Here is a 24,858-nt window from a genome sequence, read left to right as displayed (position 1 = left end):
TTGGAAGTTTTTTCACATAATCAGAGATCAGTGACACTTTAAAATGTATGAATTATGAAACAACATAATGGTTGACATTTTATAGTAATTGTGACTGTCACTGAGCTCTGTCCATAGCAGTGACACCATAGGTTTGGTAGGAACCTAAGGTACCTGAAAGTGAAAGTGCTAAATGCATTTGGAAAATTTACAAAACCTGGGAATAATGTAACTCTCAAGCTCTTAGCAGAAACTTTACGTACCATCCCAATCCTTACCTCTTCTCTTTGCTGGTAGTTTGTCATTCAATATTAAGTACATAAATACAGAGAAATAAAATTGTTAGTGGGGACATGTTGCATAACAGCCTTATGGCCCCAGAGTTTTTTCTTAATCTCAGTGAATATGCAGTGGCAATTTATTTTCTCTTGCCAGTGGCTGACAATTGCACTTTTTATAAATTCATAGCCTTTCCTCTCAGGAGCTTTCATTCTAAATCGAATTAAAATAATGCAGGTAACTTGGAAGTATTCAGATACAGACATCGATAAAAACTTTAAACCAAATGGATGTGGAGCCTAAAGCTAGGCCACAGTGTCATCCATGTTTGGAGACAAAGTGATAAATAATAAAAGGGGGACTGGGGAACTTAAATTGGGATTTGAAGGAAACAGCTTCTCGGATCAGTGATTAGGAAGACACTTGCTGCAAACAGTACCTGAACTGGAGATGATCATCAATTTTGTTCAGATTTTAGAGGAAATTTATGTTGTTCATTTAAACACATTATTTGGAATCATTCTGTACTTCTCTAACTTTACAGTGCCTTGCAAAATGTTAAGTGTTTGAACTGAAACTTCTGTGCGCCTGCCCCCAGGTTAATTGTTTGTAAAGTTTCATCAATTGAACATGGTGTGACATTTACTGAATATTACAATAGTAAATTAAAAAAGGAAATGAGAGTAGTTAGACGCTTTTTTTTGACGAAACGAGCAGCCTTCCTTCTCTGTGGGCTCCGTTGTACTACATAAACATTCTTAAAACTGCAGGCACATCTTAAGGTCCTGTACAGAGAGCATTATGATGGGCATAAAGGTCAATACTTAAATTAAGGGGCTGAATTTTCTTATTCCTAGTTATTGATTAGATTTTAGCATTGTGACATTGAGCAGAATACATCCTACAGTACCAAGGCACAATGGGATGTGTTAGATCTAATTGTTTTACACAAGTGTACTCTGAAGTGGGGCACTTTGGCCTTGGCTTGCTAGTTTTTCAGCAACAGTTTAAGTGTGGAGTTGGATTAATTTCCTTAAGATTTAGTTAAAGTGGCAAGACTTTTCAGAAGAGCTGGGTGGGGAAGAAGGGGGACTACCTTAGCAAATGTTCCTTTGAGGAATTGCTGTTAACAGTATTGATGTATTTAACTACGCAAAAGGTGTTACGTTGGAATACATATTTTGGAAAGCTCTTGCTTTGCAGTAAAAGCCACTATCACAAGCAGTTTGACTATAGAGAACATCAGAATGGTAAATGAGTTCATTTTCATGGCCTTCTATAATTTTATTTTTTAAATAAAAGCTGTTTAGAGCTGTGTTTAGGTCAACATCACTGATTTCATATATAGTCTCATAACAAAGTACTTGCTGGTAGTATTGTGGCTAATAGTTGGGGAAGTCTGAAAATCTGACATGGAAATTTGCACAAATGAGGTCTCTCCCCACAGCTACTCCTGTGCCTCAGTAAATTCTCACCAGTAGTGCTGTGCAGTAGCTGAGACCCAAAGAGCATGCGAATAATCACAGCTCTCTCTACTTCAAAAACGCAGTATCCAGTTCTGCTGTATGATTCTCAAATTTGATGAGGATTTGCCTTGACTATAGTATCTGCTGTTTATGACAGTATTAGATAGAAAAATACTGAAGGAAAGGTTTGCGTCTTGATTTGAATAAGGCTCTAACCCTTGCCAAAATTTAAGTAAAAGTTTTCTGATGGAGATGACTTAAGTACCTTGCTGAATGAGAGCCATGGTGGTTTCATTCTGCAGAATGCCCTTCTGGCTCTGGTGTTTTATAGTCACGTTGATGCCTGGGCTCCCGAGGAAAAAGGAAAGGTTCTGACATGTCTGTGCATGTGCAGTGATTTTCAAGAATGACACTGATTCACAATCCAGAATCGATAACTGTACTTCTTGACATCCATTTCACCAGCTGCGCTATTACCTTCTAGGACAGTGCTTCCCAAACTTTTCCCCAGCATGATCCCATTTATGGCCCCATTTCCTCAGCATGGCCCCTCACTCCCAACCCACAGCCCTCCCACTCTTGCAGCCCCATCTGCTGATGCTGCAGCCCCATTTGGGGTCGCGACCCACAGTTTGGGAACCACTGTTCTAGCAGTCAGCTGCAAGCCTCAATAAAACAAATGCAACACCAGGTGGCAGGGAAATGGACCTATTATTTGCATCTTTAAGACACATTTATTCCATTTGGCCTTGAGCAGTTTTTCTGGCCAAGTGGAAAAGCTAGCTCACTATGGCTTCATTCTGAGGCATGCTGAGCACCAGAGCCTGTTGAAGGCCAGAGTGCTGTTGGTGGGTACCGACAAGTCAGCTTATCTGTCTTCAAAATGGCAGTTAATTTTATTCACCCATTTCTCATGACATCCAGACTGGAAATTAGGCCTTCCTAATGCCGAAAGCTTTCTCAACTAAAATGTCTTTACCATCTTGCTCTGACTGATATAATTACTGCTCTCTCCCAATCTAGTTTTCCTTCTATTTAAACCTTTAGTGAAGGCAAAATGTTCCATTTTTGGCGTGCCAGCTTATTGCAGCACCTGTGTAATGTATCTCTGTACAGTTATGATTTCATTGCAGAACTAAGAAGATGGCGTCATTGAGCTTAGAGGGGAGAGTCTCTCATAAATGGACATTTTTTTTTAATAGAAAAAGAAGCACAGAAAAATGAGCCAAGTATATTTCCCCCCCCCCCTCGCCCCTCATTTCCTTGGTATTGCAACTCCTAAAATATATCCCACACATCATAGTTAATAAAGTGATACTGGGAAGCTGAAGGGTCTCAGGGTTATGCCATGTAACTCTGCTATAGGGGCTTTTGAAAACTGTCAGCACATATGGCTGACACTTTTTTGAATTATACAGTCAGTTTGAAGAGCTAATTGTACAGATAGATGTTCTTTGTTTTCAGAATAATTTATCTATTGCTATAAGAGTGATTGAAGATGTAATGTTAACTTTTGTGGTTTGTTTTTTTTCCTCAATAGCAAACACATACAGGGACTCCAGTAACGGGGACTGTGAATACCATAGAAATTGAAGCTTTTAAGAGACAGCAGGCCCTTGCTCCCGCAGGTATGTTCCTCTTAAACGGAACTCAGTTTTACTAGCAAACTGTTAATGGAGAGACCACAGCTGCATACCCCATGAAACAGAGTTTTTGTCAATTGCCAGATACTTTGGCCTATCTGTTGTGAGGGGGCAGTATGCATTGTAGCCCACTTGCAACAAGTAGGATTGGATCTGGCAAGCATGAAAATATTACCAGGTGTGTTACTTGGACCGAGGAAAGTAAACTTCAAGTTGGCCACCTTTAAGGGGCCTTGGAGCATGTACTTCATCAATGCTACACATGCTTAGTATAGTTGTAGCTTTCTGAGCTGATGTTGAAATCATGTGTAGTAGATATGCTTTGTAAACTGAACCCATTCCATTATACCCTGCCATAAATGGAATTTGAATATCACAGATTCGTCTAAGAGACCACGAATTGAAGTGGGCCGTCATGGGATGGTTTTTCAGCATCCGGGTGTGGCTTCAGGAGTTCCTCTTCAACAGCTAATGCCAACGGCACAAGGTACTGTGTCACCACATGCCAATTGCAAATTAATTTAACAAGGAGATGTTAGTGATGGAACTAGAAACTTGGGTTCTTGGTGTTCTGAGATCCTAGTTCCACCACAGATTTCTCCCTGTAAATTAATACTTGGTATGCAATGCCTGGATTGTTTAAGGAGCTAAGTGACGGGCTCCAGAGGTGCATGTGGGCATGGAAATACGTCACAGGTGCTGATGCAAATTGTTAGTCCAGGAGTTCTGAATCTAATCCACAGGTCTGTAATAATAAATAAATAAAGGAGGAGATCTCCCAGTTTGAAGCATCCATGACAAGATTTGTTTTTTCCTTCATTAAAGGTGCCAGTTCACTGACCGTCCTTTTTGGTACACGTGTGTTAGTGAGCAGCATCCTCAGTATCAGTCAACATATGTTAGGACTTAGTGGTGCCGATATTTTAGGATTGTCTCCATCTAACTCATTGGTGCATAAAAATGTGGGAAATTCAGACGATAATTTAATAAAAATAACATATTATTTGTAGTAGTGCTGTTCACAAATTTAGTTGTATTCCTGTGCATGATGGATTGTACTGTTCATTGTGATGGTGACTTATTTTTGTCATTGTGATGTGATATTTTTCAAAGTGATGATGTCTTGTGGCACAGTAAGTAACGAGTCAAAATCCACATGCTGTTAAATTAACATGGAGCATTAGCCCATGAAATTCATTCCTGTGGGATCTCCTCTTGCTTTGCAGGTGGAATGCCTCCCACTCCTCAAGCTGTACAGCTCACTGGACAGAAACAAAGTCAGCAGCAGTATGACCCATCCAAAGGCCCTCCTGTGCAGAATGCCGCAAGTTTACACACTCCTCCGCCTCAGCTGCCGGGGAGGCTGCAACCTGCTAACGTCCCCATAACATCTCTCCCAGCTGCATTGCAGCTTCCACAGCAGCCACCACAGATTGTTGAATCTCCATCTCAGCCCCAGATTCAAGTGAAGATCCAGCCACAAAATGTACCCATCACTACTGCGCCACATACCCAGGTCCCAGCACCGCTTCAACAGCAGGTGCAGCCAGCCCTTCATGTGCAAGGACAGACACCAACACAGGTGTCCCAGCCGCAAGCTACAGGACAGCAACAGGTACGTGATGTTCAAAATGTCTGGATGTAAAGGTTGCCTGGTGTGAAAATCTACCCCCAGTAGACTATAATGGCAATCTCTTCCTGCAGATAGCTGAAAGGTGTAAAATGGTTGCAGTGTAACTAGTGTTAACTAGGTTGCTTGTCTAGATAGTTTGTTGAATAAAATAGTAAAATCCTGATTTGTGGTAAAAGTAGTCAGCGGATCAAAGCTGAGTCAGCATTTGGCCAAGACAGTCTCCTGTAATGCACATTTACACAGTATGTGATGTTAAACGTCATTTGGTAGTCACTTAACAAATCCTTTTCTTGCACAGACTGTGACCCTGACTCGACCATCTGCAGATTCTGCCCAAAATTCCCAGCGTCTTACAGCAAATTCGCTGCCGCCTACCTCATCTATCGCACCAGCAACACTCTCAGGCACAGCACCACTTTCTACATACCCAGTGCAAACAAACAGGACATCTCCAGCAACTAACAAGTCTCTGTCTCCAATTGCATCAAAACCTCCAGGCTTGGCAGTAGCTGCAGCACCTAAAACACAGAGCCCAGCTCAGAATGCTGCAGTGTTACCACAAGACAGCTCTCAAGACAAGCTTGCTGAACAAGTAAAGCTGGTAAGATTGTTTTCCTTTGGGAACATAAAAAGGTACATCAGGCAGAAAGATTCTCTTGTCAAAGGGCTAAAAAGAGGGACTTTCCTACATGGACCTCTTGGTTCTTTGGGGGCGTGGGCGCGTGTGTATGTATCTCGTCTTTCAGTATTTAGTCCTTATTTTATATTTTATGGACTTCCAAGGAAGCTAAAAGCAAAACTGTTAATGGAAACACTTGCCGTTGCCACACACGATTTTTTTGGTATTGTCAACAGTCTGCTCACCAGTTGTGTTGCAGTGGGTGGCCAAATTACTTTTCTAGTAAATCTGAGCCATGCCTTTTTGAGTCTTTAACAGGACTTGTTACTCTTAAAAGCTAAATGTTTTGTGTAGTGTAGGTGTCGTATCCTCAATTACATTACTTTTTGGATAAGAAAAGCTCTTGATTTCAGTCAAAACATTTAGTTTAATTATAGTTTGCATAGGTTTTGTAAGCTGATTGCTGTGCCCTTTTTAGCCAGCTAAAAGCTGACAACAGGGGAGTTGGTTAAATACAGCTTCAGCTATTGTAATTCTGCTTATAACAGAATTACCTTTAATCTGTTAATTTTACCACTGCAATACAATATCTAGGCTTGATTTGTTCCAGACATGTCCCATGTTCTAGCATTAAACTTTGAGATTTACCTGATATTTTCTGCCCTTTGGTTTTTAAGGAAAATCAAATCCATCAACGAATAGCAGAGCTGAGGAAGGAGGGCTTATGGTCCTTGAGGCGATTGCCCAAACTCCAGGAGGCCCCAAGACCCAAATCTCACTGGGATTATCTTCTGGAAGAAATGCAGTGGATGGCAACTGATTTTGCTCAAGAGAGAAAATGGAAGATGGCAACTGCTAAGAAGGTATTTTGTGTGACACTGGTGTTGAAACATAGTCTCTATTTCTGGTAAAATCCTTATAGTAGGTGTGAGGGGGTGACCAAAATGTGAAGCTCTGGGCTAATTCTGTAGGTCAAATGCTGAATTTCAGAAGTGTTGAGGACCTAACATCTGCTCCTGACTTCATAATGGTAGCCATTGACTTCAGTGAAAAATGCGGGGTTCTCAGCATTCTGAAAATTCAAGGATATATTCAGGTGCCTCAAATACAGGTTTAGGATACTGACTTGCAGCAGTTTTGGCAATTGCAGCCATATTATTTGTTTATTTTATGTCAGCTACTCCTTCCATCCAACAGTATGTAAAGAGCATTCTTCTACTGGAACTGCTGCATGCAAACGTTGTGTTGTGTTAGGAAACCTCAGAAAAGATATAGCAGAAATCAAAGAGTTCTAGAAATAGGCATGGAAATGAAAACATATGAGGAAAAAGTCACAAAAATTGTAGCTCTTTAATTTAATGATGAGACCAATAAGAGGAAACCTGAATGCAGTAGATAAATGACGAGTGGTACAGAGAAGGAAGAACCTGTTTACCTCCACTCATAATAGAAAAGTGAAGCAACAACCAAAGATGCTGAAAGGTGATTTAAAAGGAATGAGGGCATGCACTGATTATATGATGGTTTTATTAGATGGTGAGAACTGTGGCTCGCTACCATGAGGAAAAGAAGCTCAATGCAGAGAGAGCCAAAAGAGAGGAGCAAAACAAACTGAGACGCATTGCTGCTTCAATTGCTAGAGAAATAGAATACTTCTGGTCTAACATTGAACAGGTAAACTGTTGATTTTTTTTTTTTATTTATTTTTTATTTGTATAGGCAAGATTGTTTGTAAAAGTCTAACCACTTTAATTTTGAAATTGCAATGGTCCATCAGCTTTTGTTGCTTTACTTTTTAGGTTGTTGAAATAAAATTGCAGATTGAATTCCAAGAGAAAAGGAAAAAAGCTTTGAATTTAAAGAAAAAATCAAAGAAAGGTAACTACACTTGATTTAATTAGATTTCTGGTATACAGTCATAACCTGCTTCTCAGCGTTTGCATCATTCCATCCATTTACTCTAAAAAGGGTCTCATCTTTTTGACAGTGATATCTATCCAATGTTAAGAACTGATTCGTGAATCCAACCAGTTTGATTTTGCTGCTTTTGATTAAATTAAATATTAGCATAAGAATATAGAATTGCTGATGGGTGAATATAGAACAGTTGTTGGGTGCCTGAAGTGTAATATCTTTTCAGATAAAGGTGTAAAGTTTGCAGAAGCTATTTCATTGGAAAAGGAAAAGGAGATGGTAAGTTTTTTCTGCTGCTTAAAAAAGTACTTCATAGTTATTCATAATTTGACTGCCTTTATTTAATACAAAGTTTTTAATCAGTTTCAAATAAACATGAAAGCTGCTCTTCGAAGTTGTGGACAGATGAATATGAAATATATTCTGGAAGTTAATGCTAGATTTCTGGTCATAAACAGTTTGTCATTAGGGGAAAAGTAGCACACTTTAGGAACCATACATATTCAATTCAATAATGAATTCTGTTTATGCCTGGGAATGATAAAATTCTTTTTAAAATGTGAGTTAATAGAAAACTGCAGAGGATCTGAAAGAGTTGTTCTAGTGTTTAAAAAAGAAAGATGTATTTATTAGTGGTTGACTCTCTACTTGGATCATTAAGTTAAAAAATATTTGCTGGTAGGGTTTGCACACACGTTCATTGGTGGGGTAGAAATTAATGGTAAGGAGAAGTTACTCTTAAAGAGTACTCTGACTCACCTTATTCATTAGTAATAGTCCAAGAAAATGTGTTTTAATATAGCCAAACGTAAGGGAATACGTTTGGCTATAAACACGATCTGATGACTTTTTAAAAAGGAGTATTTTAATCCAGGAAATCAGGCTTCTGGTCATGGTGGTCCCTTTTGACCAAGTAATCTGCAAATCTAAGTTCCCCTTTGCACTCCTTCCCTTCCTCATGGACCTTGAGAGCGCGATTGCCTGTACTGTCCTAACCTTCTCATAATGGAAGACGGGATACCAGATCTGGGTAGATCAGTGCTCAGAGGTGGTGGTGCAGAGAAGTCTCTTTCTAGATGTCTGTGTGAGATACCTTGCTCACATGCTCAGGATTGTCTGACAGTTCTCAGGTTGGTGGTCAGTGAAGAGTTTCCCCTGGTCAAATTGGCAGGAAGTTTGGGGATTTTTGACTCTTTTCTTCAGTCCATGACATTTGCCTGTCAAGATGATCTGAGCATATCTCACCTAATTAATTCCTAGTCATTGCAGGCCTCATTCCCCTACTTCCCTCCCTGCATTTCCTGCATGTGACTTATAGTTTAGTTTCCTGCAAACTGAAACACTAGTCATTTTACTCAGTAGAGGGACTCCTGTGACATACAGAAGATCAAACTAGATTGTTCTTACTGTCCTTGAGCTCACAGCTTTTGTGAAAGGGCAGTGATTTACCCCTTTGAATATACAGGTCCTCATCTTGCAGAGTGATCTCTCCAAGTAAACCCTTGCATTGGCACAGAGTCCCAATGAGATGCTGATGTACTGAACTTACTGGATGGAGTTTGGTCTATTCTCCAATTTAATGGTGGTGCTGAAAGTTAGAGTTTTAAGGGAAGAAGATAGATCATTATACTGCTGGCATGGGTTGCATATTGCTTCTTTAAAGGATATCTGGTGTTTTTATTCTCTGGATTTAAAACATTTTAATTATTTGATGCTAGGATTTGTTGTCATCTGGAAGGAAAAGAAAAGCAAGCACATCCTTGACTGATGAGGAAGGTTAGTTGCTTTTCAAAATTTCATATCTGCGGTATGTGGTATACTTGGGAAATGTGCATGTGCATATGGTTTATACATAAAAAATATTAAACCACTAGTTGTCGGTCTGCTGCTCCATGTACCTGGTGATTTTCACAAAATAACTAGTTCACCCAATTCTTAAAAATTAAAGAGCAGTATGAGGTGAGGTGCATGTATAAAATTTTGTTGCCAAGGCTTCATTACAATTCGTAACAGAGGTGGAGGAAAGAGAGGGACAGGAATTTGTGGTATTAGCTTCTTCGATTTTACTTTCCTAGTTAAAATACAAAGTGCTTGGGCTGTTCATTTGTACCTCAAGAATGAAATAACATTTGTAAGTTTACGTATAAACCACCCTAAACAACTCGCTGGATCCTGGCTGTACAAAGGTATAGGATTCAGCAGTTTAATTGAGAAAAGACATGGAGCAGATCCTCAAGGAATCTATTTCTAAGCACTTGGAGGAGAAGGTGATTTGGAACAGTCAGCATGGATTCACCAAAGGCAAGTCATGCCTGACCAACCTGATTGTCTTCTATGATGAAGTGACTGGCTCTGTGGACGTGGGGAGACCAGTGGATGTGGTATACCCTGACTTTAGCAAGGCTTTTGATACAGTCTCCTACAACAGTCTTGCAGGCAAGCTAAGGAAGAATGGGCTGAATAAATGGACTGTAAGGTGGATAGAAAACGAGCTGAAGCATCAGGCTCAGAGGGTAATAATCAATGGCTCGATGTCTAGTTGGCAGCCCGTATCAAGTAGTGTGCCCCAGAGGTTGGTCCTGAGGCCAGTTTTGTTTAGTGTCTTCATCAATGACTTGGAAAATGGCATAGAGTGCACCCTCAGCAAGTTTTCAGATGAGACCAAGCTGGGGGGAGTAGTAGATATGCTGGAGGGGCAGGGCTAGGATTTAGAGTGATCTAGACAAATTGGAGGGTGGGCCAAAAGCAATCTCATGAGGTTCAACAAGGACAAGTGCAAGGTCCTGTACTTAGGACAGAACAGTCGCATGCACTGGTACAGGCTGGGGGCTGACTGATTGGGCAGCAGCTCTGCAAAAAAGGACCTGGCAGTTACTGTAGACAATAAGCTGCATATGAGCCAGCAGTGTGCCCTTGTTCCCAAAAAGGCTAACAGACTACTGCATTGGTAGGTCTGTTGCCAGCAGACCAAGGGAAGTGATTTCCCTTCTGTTCAGCACTGGTGAGGCCACATCTGGAGTTCTGTGTTCAGTTTTAGACCCCCCAATACAGAAAGCATGCGGACAAATTGGAGTGAGTCCAGCAGAGGGCAACAAAAATGGTGTGGGGGCTGGGTCACATGTCTTATGAGGAGAGGCAGAGGGAAATGGACTTATTTAGTCTAGAGAAGAGATGATTGAGAGGGGATTTAATAGTAAACTTCAGCGACCTGAAGGGGTGGGGGTTGTAAAGAGGACAGAGCTAGAGTGTTCTTAGTGGTGGCACATGACAGAACAAGGAGCGATTCATAGATTGCGAGGCTGGAAGGGACCCTGGGGGTTCATCGGGTCCAGCCCCCTGCACCAGGCAGGACAGACAACTGGGAGTCAGGTGACTCCAGCAAGGTGACCGTCCAGTCTCCTCTTGGAAGATTTCCCGGGTAGGTGATTGAAAATGGTCTCAAGTTGCAGCAAGGGAGGTTTAGGTTAGATATTAGGAAGAATTTTCTCACTAGGAGAGTAGTAAAACACGGAACAGGTTACCCAGAGAGGTGGTGGACTCTCCACCATTGGAAGTTTTTAAGACCATGGTAGACGAAGCCTTGGTCTAGCTGGGGCTGGTCCTGCTTTGAGCAGGGGGTTTGGACTTGATGACCTCACGAGGTCCCTTCCAACCCTAATTTTCTATGATTCCATGATTGTAAGACCAATTTTCTAATGTTTTACTTCTTCTAAAATATCCCTTTGACTTTGAGTGCCTGTTACTTGGAAAAAAGATCTGAGGCATGTTTAAATTTGCAGACCTATTATGTATGCAACCATACTTTATTGTGTTCTGATTTTAGTTGAAGATGAAGAGGAAACGATTGCAGAGCAAGAGGCTAAAGAAGGAAATATAAACCATCAAACTGAACTGTCTAACTTAGCCAAAGAAGGTATGCATGTGGGGTTTGAACACAGGTTTGAACCTAGTGCTGTAATGTATGAAAATATGTAGCAATTCTGTTGCCTTGTGTTTGTAAATAATGGCTATTAGCAAAAGAATGCTTCTTCTATTAGTGCGTTCAGCTTTCAAATTCGGTCGACTTGGTATTCCTTTAAGGAGGCTTTTTGCTTCGTTTGGTGTGTGCTTGCTTAGTATTTGGTAATTTTAGGGGCTAAATTATTGAACTTTGAGGAATGTTTGTATTTAGTTAGATGATTCTTACATAATTGGTCTGGGGGAAAAAGTGTCGTTGTGAGCATATCTACATGTGCCCCTATGGCGCTGTTGTTACTGCGCCATCATTTAGTACTTTTTTGGAGTACCTTCCTTAGTAGTATCTTTTGGAAGTACTAAATGATGGCACAGTAACAGCCGTTACTGTGCTGTGCTGCTGGTGCATGGTTATTTTAGCACCTATATCACTGTAGTGATGCGCCATACCGAGAAAGCGTGTCGCTACAGCTGCAGTGTCACTGTTTGTGCCTGCTGACACTATATCACTGTAGCATCGTGTGTAGATGTGCCCTGTGTGAGTGACTCTTTAGTTAGATGTTGTTCCTATAGATGGGCCCAGCATCAAAAAGTTTCCAAGCAGAGCTGTCTGTAGGTGCCCTTGCTATATGTTCAGAACACACGAGCTGCAGGAAGGTGGAAGAAACATCACTTATACAAACAATGCTGCTTTAAACCTTCCCTCACCTCTTCCAGTTTGCTCGAACCATCACCTTCAACTGCTGTGACCCTCCATCAGCTGCTGCTTGCTCAAGGAGAAGAGCTTTGTAGCATGTCTGAAATTCAGCAGATTTGAGCCATTTTTAGCTTATAAGGGGCTGCTGACCAGTCAAAAGGACAAAGGCCTTTACAAAAGTTGCTCTTACAGAGCATGTACCTACTGTTCAGAATAACTAGCAGGGACTGCTTCACTGTTTCAGTGCTACGCTTCCCCTGAGCTTTAACTAATAGAGTGTATGGTGAGTTTGGATGGTGATTAAAAAAGCTGAGCTCCTGTCATTTACCCTTTTAATCAGATTTAAACTCAGGTGTCCAAAGGTAAAGGCTAATGTCCTCCAAACCCCAGGTCTTCAATAATTACTTAAAATAGTTGCTATCCTTCCAACTATCGTAGTTTTGAACTGCAGATTGTGTATGTATGTCTAACATAGCAATAAGAGATACTTTGATACTTAAAGCAACAATATGGACTGTTACTAGTTGTTACGGGTAATAACTTTGTATATATTCAATGACCTTCAGCTGAATTGCCTTTGGATGACTTAGTAAAGATGTATGAAGGTGCCTTTGCAGAGAATTTTCACTGGCCCCAGCCTAAGCCTGACATTGAAGAGGATACCAGTGAAGAAGGTAAATTGATTTTATTTTATTTATAAAATTGAATTCCATTAAGATGGTTCATATTCTGAGAAACCAGATATAAAGGTCCATCTGAAACAAATGAAAAGTACAGTACTGGCTTCTGAATGGGACCATATGGTCTCATAAGGTAGAACGGTTTTGTGATCAAGGACCCAGAAAAAGGGCTTAGGAGATTTGGGTGCTACTCTTGGTAATGCTGAATATTTTTCTAGATGATTTTGAAAAAGATGTTTAATTTCTCTGTGTATCAGTTCCCAATGTATAACAGGAGAATAATCTTTTCCTACTTTGTGGATATTGTAAGGATACATTTAATTTAATGTTTGAGAGGCTCTTGTGAACGACAGTGGCATTGTAGAAAAGCTGGAAGTACACTGTTAAATTTAGGGAGTAACTTTTCATTGTATGTTGCATCGTTTGTCACAGAACTTTTTGTTCTGAAATACGGAAAAATTTCTGAGGATTTCTTAGTGGGATTATCAAAGCTCGTTTCTGTTCTGATATCCCTATGGTGTAAACATTCAGAACCTATTTCTGAGCTCAACTTGCTTTTCATTCTAGATGGCTAAACAGAAAACAATTGAAACATTCAACAAGTTAATAACCTAAATAGGAATTAGATGCCTTAGTTATCTTGTGAAACTACTCAAGTCGTGAAGCCCAGGGTCAAATTTCATGGGCTTGCTGTGGCCCTGGGCTCCAGTTTTGCAAGCAGTTTATGGCTGTGCCCCCACACCTCTGGCTGGGGTGACCGACAGACACCTGGGCTGCCACTGCCCCCTAGCCCTGCCTGGCCTTGCTCCCCTCCTGGCCCTGGCCTGCATGGGTGGGAAATGACCGTCAGCTGAATTAAGGTTCCAGCCCTAATGTCTAATGTCTACGAAACATAAGCCCTGTCCCATCCCAGCATGAGGCCATGCCGCTGCCTCCCTGCTGCTCCCCAATCAGGTCGCATTTCCCCTCCTCTCCTGGCTCTGCTGCTTCTGAACCAGTACTGCTCCCCCTGCCCCTCTTTGGGCACGCATGGTCGCAGGGATGGGCCACCACTGCCCCGCTGTCCACCAGCTGGGCCACGCTGTCCTAGCCAGGCCATGCTCTTCCCCTCCCCCCAATTCCCCATCCCAGCCTAGCTCTGTTGCTCAGGGGGGGAAAAAATAGTAAAACCTTTTTATTTTTACCTAGTCTTGCTTTTCCCTGCTTTTTTTTGCAGGCTTTCTTTTGTTCACAGATTTCTCTGATTTATTTATTTATTTTTGTGAAAAGTGCCTGATTTCAGTTTCCTTAAAAATCATGAAATCATGATTTTGGTATATCCCTAGTAATAATTTTTGTATTATGTGTGCTGTAGAAATGGAAGACCATGCAGCTGACAGGGAGAGCCCTCAGAAGGAAGTGGTCCTCATAGACTCGCTTCTCAGCATTGATCAGTATAAGGGGCTAGAGAGATCAAGTCCTCCAAAGAAACATGCAAGAGACATAGCAGAAGTTGCTGGTGCTGCAGAAGTGCTATTACCTAAAGGCAGCGCTAGGATCACAACAGCGGTAAAAATCATTTTCAGTTGAGCTTGTATTTGCATTATTTAAAGAATTTAGCTTTAGAAATATGCTTGAAGTACCAAGCTAACATTGCTCATGTTTCCTCAAGAATCAAGGGTGACATTCCTCAATGTCACCCTTGTATGTGACATTATCTAGATTATATTTCTTAACAACCAGTTAATAATCAAATGTTTTTTATAATTAGCAAATCACTATAGGAAACATTTTGTGCTTGCTTCCTTACACTTAGTTGTATGCTAAGCTTTAATCAAAAGTAGAAACATATATGCATATATTCTTTTGCTCCAGGTAAAATATAATACTCCGTCCCTGTTGTACGGGACCCTCAGAGAGTATCAGAAGATTGGGCTGGACTGGTTAGCAAAGCTATATAAGAAGAATCTAAATGGTATTCTGGCAGATGAGGCTGGGCTTGGGAAAACTGTGCAAGTCATTGCCTTCTTTGCACACTTGGCTTGCAATGAAGGTAAGTTCACTCTGCATCTGTGCTCAGGCTTCTAGTTCTGAAACTTAATACATATGGAGCCAGACACAGGGTAGCTGCATGGTGCTTTGTAGCATATGTTCAAGCCCCCAAAGATGGCATCTAACATGCTGAATGCATTCCCTAGACGTGCCAGAGGATCCTTGTGCAATTCTGATCTGGATCTTTCCAGGTGTGTGTGTATGTGTATTTGCCAAATCCTATATGAAAACAGTTTGGGGCATAGCTGTAGGGGGAGCACACTTAAGTGTTCTGGCAGTTAGCAGTGCCACTTAACTGTGTTTCAGGTGGCTTTGGTAGGTTGGCTTCTGCTGGAAAGGGGAGTTGGCTCACAGGACACGGTGCGGTGGGAGATAAGCATCAGCTGCTAGCAGCATCAGAAGCTAGACAGGAGCCAGCAAATTAATATGCACTAGACAAAGTGAGAGGGAGACAGAGAGTGTCAGATTTGCTTCATAGTCTTTGTTTTAGTTGAGTAAAATTAGACTTAACAGATGGAGAAGAAGGATTATGTTAGTAAAAACCTATTTAGATTGAAATTTAGGACTCAGTTGCTTCATGTTCTAGCTATACTATTTGGCAGCTTCCTGATCAGTCTGCTGTTCCCTTTGTGTGGCTTTCAGAGACCAATTTAGTTATTTATTAAATTTTCAGTTTAATAGCATAAAAAAGAATCCCTTATATTGTGTAATGAACACGGGACTCTGTTCACTCCAGAGTCATTCATAAATAGTTGTAATTGTATGATTGCCAACCTAAATGATACCTCTGTTTTCAGACTAGTTAACTCTTGCTGTTAGTCATGTTATCAGGATTATTATGGTCTCCCATCTGTTTTTAATAATGAACTCGGTACATTCAGTCCTTAATTTAAGAGCAGAAGGGAGAGCATGAGTTTCAGTGTTTCTCAGAAGTATGTTGGTATTGTCACCTGCAATGGTTTTCTTCCTGTAGGTAATTGGGGTCCTCATCTTGTTGTTGTACGGAGTTGTAACATATTGAAATGGGAGCTTGAGCTGAAACGCTGGTGCCCTGGGTTGAAAATTCTTTTGTACTTCGGGAGCCAAAGAGAACTTAGAGCCAAGAGACAGGTACTGTATTCTGCAGTGTTTTCACTGCCATCTTTATAGTTTTAGCAGTGAGACTTTTACCTGAATCTAATGTCCGACTAGATCACTGCTTGTATTAGCAACTCTGTGCAGCATGTTCCTGTCATAATATAACAAGAAATCGGTAACAACAAATGTAACAGGCACCTCTCGCATTTATCAAGAGACACTAATCCACAAAAAGGCTTTGAAAAACCCAGAGAAATGACAGAGTAACCTCAGTGTTGAACAAGTCATGAGATGCCTTAACCATTTTTCAAGGGCAACTATAATTTGAAGACAAAGATTTACTCACAAATGGTTAGGGGTGCAGTATCTTTCTGTTGCTGCCAAACCACAGCTTGTTGTAGGGGTCAGTAAAATTCTCCCATGTGTCCATCCTGCTGTTATTTACCTTGGGGATTTTTTTGTAGGGGTGGACAGAACCCAACAGCTTTAACGTGTGCATCACCTCGTATAAACAGCTGTTTAAAGGTCACCAAGCCTTTATGAAGATGCGATGGAAGTACTTAGTTGTAGATGAGATGCAGCAAATTAAAAACATGACAGAGAAGCACTGGGAGGCACTCTTCAGTCTCCGGAGGTATGGATCAGATCAAGGGGGTTTTTTTGCATCACTTCTAGATCAATTTTTCTTTTAGAAGAGGGTTACTTAAAAATTTATTCATGTGTCTTCTGTGTGTACTTTGCGAACTATCCAGATAAGAACCTAGAGATTCCTTTACTTAAACAGTCAAGTTCCAGAGACTTGCTCACATGTGGTGTAGTTGCTCTTGTAGCAGTAGATTTCCTAAAATATTTTTATGCTATAGAAACAGGAAGCTAGCTTGATGGAGAGATGGTTTATTTTGGGTCAGTCTCTAAATTTGCATTAGTGTCAGTGAGTGACTTTTTTTATAACATTGTATTTTTTTATTAAAACAATGAAGCAGAGAGGAAGTTGTTTAAATTAATGTTGTAACAGTCTTGAATGCTTATATAACACTGATTTGTTTAGTTTGAATTGATCATCTTTTTACAGAGGGCATTGCATCCCAACATAGCTGAGATGTTAGGCAAACAGATTATTTGCTTCTTTTAATTATTTACTGAAGAAGCAAATTTTGCCTTGGGCAGTGATAAAGGAAATTTGGATTTTGGGTTTATTTTTATAGCATTTTAGGAAAATATGGCTGGAAGGGACCTCAGGCTATCTAGTCCAGTTTCCTGCTCAAGGCAGGTTCATTCATGTCTAAATTACGCTGGATAAGTGTTGGTCTAACTTGCTCTTAAAAATTTCCAAAGAAGGCGATGTTTTGTTTTAAATTGATTTGCAATGGCGGTTATTTTAGTAGTATTGTATGCTGTAGGGTTTCAGTTTTTAAGCATTTGAGTCAGATATGTATTCAGTAGGTGTGTCTCATTTTTCATAAATGAGTACCTAATAACTAATACTTGATGTTTCACAAACTTTGTTTTATTATTTACAGCCAGCATCGCTTACTCCTGATAGACACCCCTTTGCATAATACTCTGATGGAGTTGTGGACCATGGTGCATTTTTTAATTCCAGGAATTTCCAGACCTTATCTAGACTTTCCAGTAAAAGCAGCCAATGAGGAAAACCAGGATTATTGCCATAAGCTTGTCATAAGATTACACAGAGTATGTCATTATTTTTCTCTTCATCTTTACTACTTTAATCATACCTGATGGAAAAAATGAGGTTGTCGGGGCAGCTAGGTGAACTCTGAATTTTCTGCCTTTTCTTAACACTTGGATCAATTCATATAGGAACTCGTGCTCTAAGCATTGCAATGTATGTTGGCAAAATATTGTTGTGTGTTGGTCCCTGTTCTTATGTGACATGAATCCTTTCAAATCATATCCCTCTTAAGATCCATTACACTCCATGATTAAACCCAAAGAAGGGCTTTTGTGTCGCATCCAGTTAACTTTTGGTGCCCCCAGATTTTCATTGTGTCAAAGAATTTTCTAGTGACAGTACAGAATTGTATTATTGAGACAAGCTGGTGATTTTAAGAGCTGGGTAAGGGATAGGTTTTTGGGGCTCTTGACATACAGGGATATAAGAAGGAAGTTTTGGCACCATGGAAGAAATATGAGTGGGAACATGAAAAATGGGTCCCAATTTCCTTATCCCTTGTTGTGCACCAGAAATGCATTTAAGCGAGCAAGAAACTGACTTAAGCAACATCCATGAGTGTCATATTTAGATTGGCAGAGGTTTGTTCTCGTTTAACTACATTAATATAAACCTACAACTTAGTTAAAGCAGATTGAATCATTTGGATGTTGAATCTTACCCTGCCCAAATTTTCTTCCATTGCATGCCAAGATTAGCAAATCTTGCTATTTTGTGCATCTGCTAAAAAGATCATCACTGAAATAATTAACAGACTTTATCACTTCTTTGCAATGAATAGAGGCACTTCACACATCTCTGAAAGCTCTGGTTTTGAAGGTGCCAGCACACATGGGCATTGATTTACATTTCAGTTTACAACTTGTAAGTTTTTTTTTTTTTTTTTCCCACTGTAAAGGGTTAGAGATTTCTTTGTGAAAATGGGGAAAACCCTCCAAGCAAACCAATAATAAAAGCTTAGATTTTGGAGCACAATTAGCCAGAAGTTGAAAAAAAATCCCCAAACAGCATTCCTACAGCCATTTGTATGGCAGCATAATCATGTTACACATAGGTCCAGCGCATATGTACATCATGTCTGGATAATCTTAGTTGTCAGCTGTCAAACTGAATCTTAATGTGGAGGAGAATTTTCTTTTTAATTTATGAAACTTTTCAGATGATTCAACCATTTATTTTGCGAAGATCAAAGAGAGATGTTGAAAAGCAACTTACAAAAAAATATGAGCATGTGCTAAAGTGTCGTCTTTCTAATCGGCAAAAGGCAATGTATGAAGATGTCATATTACAACCAGGGTAAGGAATTCTAATAGTAAGTTAAAAATGCTGTGATTCTGCTGGGTAATGGCATTTAGTATTTCTCCAAACACTTTCATAATGAGTGAAAATCATACGTCTACATTGGAAGCTTTAAAATTTGAGGCAAGTGATATTATGGGCTTAAAACAGTGGTTTTCAACCTTTTTTCATTTACGGATCCCTTTGAAAATTTTGAAGGGAGATGTGGACCCCTTTGAATTGTAAGTGTAGCTATTCACATACTTTTGATTGATCGTAGTCATCTTTTGTGGACCCCTTAGACATGGTCTGCAGACCTCCTGGGGTCCACAGACCACAAGTTGAAAATCAGTGACTTAAAAAATTGAATGTTTAGGTATTTACCTCTGGAAACTTTAAATAGAGTTCTGGTGGTCAGTAGGAAAAACTGCTTTTGTTTGATTCTTACCTCTGGTGGATGTTTTCTACGTCACAAAGCTAGAAGAATTCAACATAACTATTGATCTATACCCAAGAGGTGTTTGGGAAGCTGTGGAGTCTATTGGCAGAGTTGTGTGGGGGATCCCTACATCCTTGGACTCTGTCTGATTTTTAGGCAGTGCTGTTGGTCCCTCAGTTTAATGCCTATCCCATATTCACATTCACTTTTCTGATGCTTCTCTCCACATATTAAGATTGTTGTGTAACACTTTTCACTTCAGATTCTGGCCCTGTGAAGTTAAGGTCAGCTCTTTATGAAAGCTAAACTGAAATTGTGGTATTTACATTTTTTCTTTCTTCAACAGAACCCAAGATGCACTTAAAAGTGGACATTTTGTCAGTGTCCTCCATGTTCTGATGCAGCTGCAAAGGATTTGTAATCATCCGGACCTTATAAATCCCAGGTTTTCTAGCTCCTCTTATGTGTCAGAAGCACTGGAGTATGGAACTGCTTCACTAATACTAAAAGCTCTAGAATCTGATCTTTGGAAGGTGAGTGAAAAAGTGAATTTTAAAAACTTGCAGAATTTAGGTATTTACTACGGTGTGTATACTTCAGGTCAAACTACAGATCATAAACAGAAGGAATTTGCTACATACCTAGTTCAAGGTACATTTACTACATCTTTCCTAATTTCTCATAATTTGTTGATGAGTTTTCAGAATTGGGTTAGTAATTGATTGGCATTCATGTTTCAGCTGCCTGTGCAGAGATTGGCTTTGTTTTGCATTGCAGTCATGGATTTGGTCTTCAGGAACTTTCCTATACCTACAAAAATTCTTGACGGGCAAAATCTGAAAAAATTGCAGTAAAGCCCACTTTACTATCAGGTTCCATAATCATCTTCCTGTTTTCAGGATTCATAGTAACTTTTCTTTTTTAACATGAGGAGGTCCTCATTCTTTTTGCCTTGGTATACTCCTGCAAGAAGGGGAAAGTAATTGTGCTAAAGAAGAGAATGATGAAAGGCATAAGCTTTTTGGATCGGCTTGTTGTCTTTAACGTGTGTATACTGTGCCTTGATAGTAACAGGCATACTAAAAACACTCAGTTGAATATTTTTATGCTGTTTTGATTATCCAAATATGCCCTGTGTCTTTGGTATTTCAGTTTTGTACTTACTGGTATTTAATTAATGAGGCTATTGGAAATACTGGAAAAGCTCCAGCAGTTTTTATGTAAGTTCTGTTTTCTGTACAGTAGTCTGACTACCTATTTAATTTCACTTCTAGCCAATGTAAGGATGGGAATCTTAACTGTAGATTTTACGTAGGCAGTTAGATATTTCAGCATAACATCTATTAACTAAAAGTAAACCTGACTCTCTTTTTCTTTAAATAAATGCAGCAAATGAGAGAAGCTAGAAACATTTGTTATCTTTGGGCTATATAAACTGAGTAAAGAGACATACCAGCTACTCTTAACTTTTTTACTTATCTGCACTGACACCTTATTATTTCACAATAATCCTAGGGTACAGATACGTCTCTCTTTGATCTGATTGGCATAGAAAATAAAATGACTCGTTATGAAGCACAAGTTTTGCCAAAACAAAAGGTGACCAGAAAGCTTATTGAAGAAATCTACAGCTCACCACCACCTCCACCCAGAGCTAACCCAGTGAAGCTCAAACCAAGCAGGTTTGCACAACTTTACAAGAAAATATTGTTGGATATAATATTGGTGACATGTTTGAGATGTAGTTATTCACTGGTTCGTATCTGTATTTGGTTGAAGAGTTTATATTACTTCGAAAATATTTACTTATGAAACTGGTTCTGGTAGTGTATTAGATTTGTTAGGACCACATGATGCCCTAGTTATTTCATTACTCTTGTATTGCACAATCTAGCCTCCTTGTTCTCTAAGCTGTGGATATTGGCTTACTCAAGCGCATTTATGATGCTCTAAATTTGGAAGTAAATCAGGGTTTGATGACCGCAGACTAGCAGCTCTGACAAAAAGCCAAATTTTACTGTGGCATGACATAACACGGTGTCATGATATATGTATGGTTGTTTGAAGCACATGGCTCAGTTCTACTTTGACTCAGCTTGTGGCTTGCCAAATTTTTCCTTTGGCCTGTAGTGTGATATATTTCACATTCAGATATAGAGAGAGCATCTAGTTCTAGGAAACTGAAAGTATGTCTTTTTTCTGTATTAGCAGGTAGTTTGGAAGTCCTTCGGGCATATAGCTGTGGCTACAATTGCATAAGGAATAGTTCAGTGACATAAAGTGTAACAATATTTCTTGTGGACCTGATTTTAATCTGCAGCATCTTGAAGTTGTACAGCTTCTCTTTCTGGACATGGGGCATCCCTCTGAAAGCCTTGTGATAGCCCCTTTCTTTTTCCTGCTTGCAGCCTATGTGATTGAAGTCGATCACCATTATTTTAATTATTCTGCACATGTCCACATGTTACGGTTATAGATTTCCCTGGTAGCAGTAGCTTTTCTTTTTTTTCCTTTTTCCTTTTTTTTTTTTTTTTTTTTCTGCCAGTTGCATCCCCGCCCACAGGGTTTTAAAGATTAGTAATGAGATGAATCGCATTTTTACTCAGTGTTTTGCTATTGCTGCTGCTCCTTGGAAAAGCCAAGAATAAAAGCAGCGGCGGTAGAAGCTAAAGACTTGGGGGGGGAAAACAGCATTACAGCAATGTGAAACAATTCCCTTTTTTTTTTTTTTTTTTTTTTTTTTTTTTAAAGAAAAGTTGAATTATATAGGAATTAATCAATGACCTAGATTGTCCCATTCTCCAAGGAAGGCATTTCACTGAGGAGGAAATGAATTCATTTGTAGAGGTTTGGGGTAAGCAATTTGTCTGAAGCTTTTATTTTACATAAAATTTTCAGGTTGTTTCAACCAGTTCAGTATGGACAGAAGCCTGAGGGTAGGACTGTTGTTTTTCCAAGCACTCAAGTACAACGCACAGTGACCACAGCTACAGTAACTCAGCAGGGACAAGTCCGAGGGAGATCTCCCATTGCAACGGTTTCTGCAAACCAAGGTAAGAACAGTATTGCTGCTTTGGTTGCCGAAATCTCTTAATACATTGATATGTGTTAGTATGTTAATAGAACTCTTCTTTCCTCTAGCTTAATGGTCTAGAATACTAATGGCTCTTAAAACAGAGATGCAAACCAACTAATTGCCAGTAAATTTTCTCACTAGTTGCTACTGTATGATCTATTGGTGTAGTGCAAAGCTAAGCTTGGTATAGCCTAATTGTGATAATGCATGGAATATCCTGTGGCCCAGTTGGTTTTTAAACCTTGATTGTATTTAATGTTCTGCCCAACTTAGGAGTTCATGTGTATGCTTTTAGTCTTTTAAAACATACTTACTGATTGTATAATGTAAAAATAGGCTAGAGTGATAAATATGGGTAGAAATCCCAGTCTGTAAGGAAAAGCCATTCCTTTAGCTATTTTAATATCCTCTTGGAAGGTTTCTTTTTAATGCAGGTTGTTTAAAACAGTGGAGTTAAAACCTCTAACAGCTTGCACAAACAAACCTTATTGATTGCAGCCGCAGCAGCACAGTTTCAGACAACTCAGGCTTCCACCAGTGCTCCAAGACACCAGCCAGCAGCGACCTTCACCACAGCAACTAGCACAGCCAATCCTGTGAAACAGCGGGGTCAGACCACTGCACAGGCCTCACAGCTAGGCCAGACCCAGCCACAGGCCCCCTCGCACACCATCCAACAAAGTGTGCTGCCTCAGAGGCTGGTACTGACCTCTCAGGCCCAGGCACGGTTGCCTAGTAAGTGGCCTCCCCTTTCAAGGTTTCTCCCACCTTCTTACTACAATGAGGTTAAGTTACTAGGCACCCTAAAATGTGTACAGAATCGTTGTTTTTTTCACTCTTCTGATTAGCCTTGCTCACGACATTGCTTATGACCAAGGACAATCAAAAATTGGATAAGAAACAATAGAATTGCTGTGGACATAAATTAGTGGTGTCAACTTAATCTCCTATTTCTGCATGTTTCTTCTGCTGGCAAGACTTCCTTCAGACCAAATGTTTTAGCTCTGTCCTAATTATTCTTTCCATATTAAACACTAATCCATCTGCTAAAAGGCCTCTCTCGCAGAGACAAAAGTCGCAACTGTTAGGCAGAGAAAAGCAATAAGGCTTTGCTTTAAGGTTGTGTGTGCATTGCCTATTAGCATGTATGTAGAATACTGAGCACTGATGTATTAATTTTATCTCTGGGGTAATGCACTGCCTTTACAAAAGCTACGTGTTTGTGCTGGCCTTTTCTAAATCATTTAATACTTGATGCTTCCTTGCGTGTAACCTTACTGTTTTTAAATCATAAAAAGCTTCTGGTACGTATTGTGTTAAAGCTTTTTTGATTTGTCTCAGTGCAGACCACTTACTATAAATGATGCTTCAGCAGCAAATTTTAATCTCGGAGCTGTATATAAAATGCACCTCTATCTCACTATATTTTGTGTGAATATTTTGTCTCCTCTTTAAATCTTTCTCAGCGCTCTTGAAAAGGCAGTGGAAATCACTTTAATGTCTCTTCCTGTTCTGTTACAAAGTGTCACATGAGTTTTCAGGTAGCTCTTACACCTTTTGCTTATAAAAGTGGAAGGATAACTTCTAAAACGTTGATGTTTTAGTTCTAAATGATCAGTTTCTTTCCAGTTTATCCAACAAACCCAAAGTAATACCTGCTGAACTTTTATATGACACTTTTACTGCACTAAATAGAATTATGCATGGAAGGCGCTTCAGCACCAATTTACTAACCAAAACTGAGAATTGCAAAAGCCAAAGGACCTTCTTTAATGCCTATTTCCCTCCTTTACAGGTGGTGAGGTAGTAAAAATAGCCCAACTGGCCTCCATAGCAGGAGCTCAAGGCAGAATCGCTCAGCCGGAGACACCTGTAACATTGCAGTTTCAAGGGAATAAATTTACTTTATCACATAGCCAACTGCGTCAGCTCACTGCGGGGCAGCCTCTGCAGCTGCAAGGTACTCAGTTTCAGACCGTGGGTTTTCCAGTACTGATGGGTTAAGTCATTGGAATGGGGAATGTTGTATGTACTTGAACCGGATTTGAAAAAGGAGGTTTCCCCCCCGCCCCTTAGTAACATAGTTTGTTGTTATCTGTTCACTGTATGTGACAGGCAGGGTAGATTTCACTTAAAAAAAAAAATATGCCAGCATTGCACTATATAAGAGGTAGCTCCTGTGTATTAAAACATTATACTTGAGTATTTACTTCATGGATATGTTCCAAAATGTGTCCAGTGCAAATGGAACGAACCAGTGCATTATTATTTAGAGTCAGCACAAAATTGTTTTTGTTTGGAGTCAGGCAGAGAAGGTAGGGCAGGGGGCAGAGATGCAAGTACCATGGTCTGTTCCCTGAGTGGCAGCAGCGGCTGGAGGGTGGCTGGGCGGGGGGG

At 39.9% G+C, this 24,858-nt stretch overlaps 1 protein-coding gene across 1 annotated transcript in view; it reads left to right on the top strand.

Annotated features, from left to right (window-relative positions):
- The window catches only part of EP400 (E1A binding protein p400), a 62,335-nt gene that overhangs the window by 6,174 nt on the left and 31,303 nt on the right, over window positions 1–24,858 (top strand). Inside the window, 22 exon segments of the mRNA XM_025195678.1 lie at window positions 3,265–3,352; window positions 3,747–3,854; window positions 4,594–4,982; window positions 5,299–5,601; window positions 6,297–6,482; window positions 7,153–7,293; window positions 7,419–7,497; window positions 7,760–7,812; window positions 9,252–9,309; window positions 11,357–11,446; window positions 12,751–12,858; window positions 14,219–14,412; window positions 14,719–14,896; window positions 15,869–16,005; window positions 16,437–16,606; window positions 17,493–17,667; window positions 18,828–18,964; window positions 19,732–19,918; window positions 20,901–21,067; window positions 22,284–22,438; window positions 22,960–23,196; window positions 24,257–24,421. Coding sequence (XP_025051463.1) covers window positions 3,265–3,352; window positions 3,747–3,854; window positions 4,594–4,982; window positions 5,299–5,601; window positions 6,297–6,482; window positions 7,153–7,293; window positions 7,419–7,497; window positions 7,760–7,812; window positions 9,252–9,309; window positions 11,357–11,446; window positions 12,751–12,858; window positions 14,219–14,412; window positions 14,719–14,896; window positions 15,869–16,005; window positions 16,437–16,606; window positions 17,493–17,667; window positions 18,828–18,964; window positions 19,732–19,918; window positions 20,901–21,067; window positions 22,284–22,438; window positions 22,960–23,196; window positions 24,257–24,421 — 3,505 coding nt within the window.

This window comes from Alligator sinensis, unplaced genomic scaffold (assembly GCF_000455745.1).
Source record: "Alligator sinensis unplaced genomic scaffold, ASM45574v1 scaffold628_1, whole genome shotgun sequence".
Classification (NCBI taxonomy): Eukaryota; Metazoa; Chordata; order Crocodylia; family Alligatoridae; genus Alligator; species Alligator sinensis.
The sequence above is the reverse complement of the archived record's forward strand: the minus strand, read 5'-3'. Positions and strand labels throughout refer to the sequence as shown.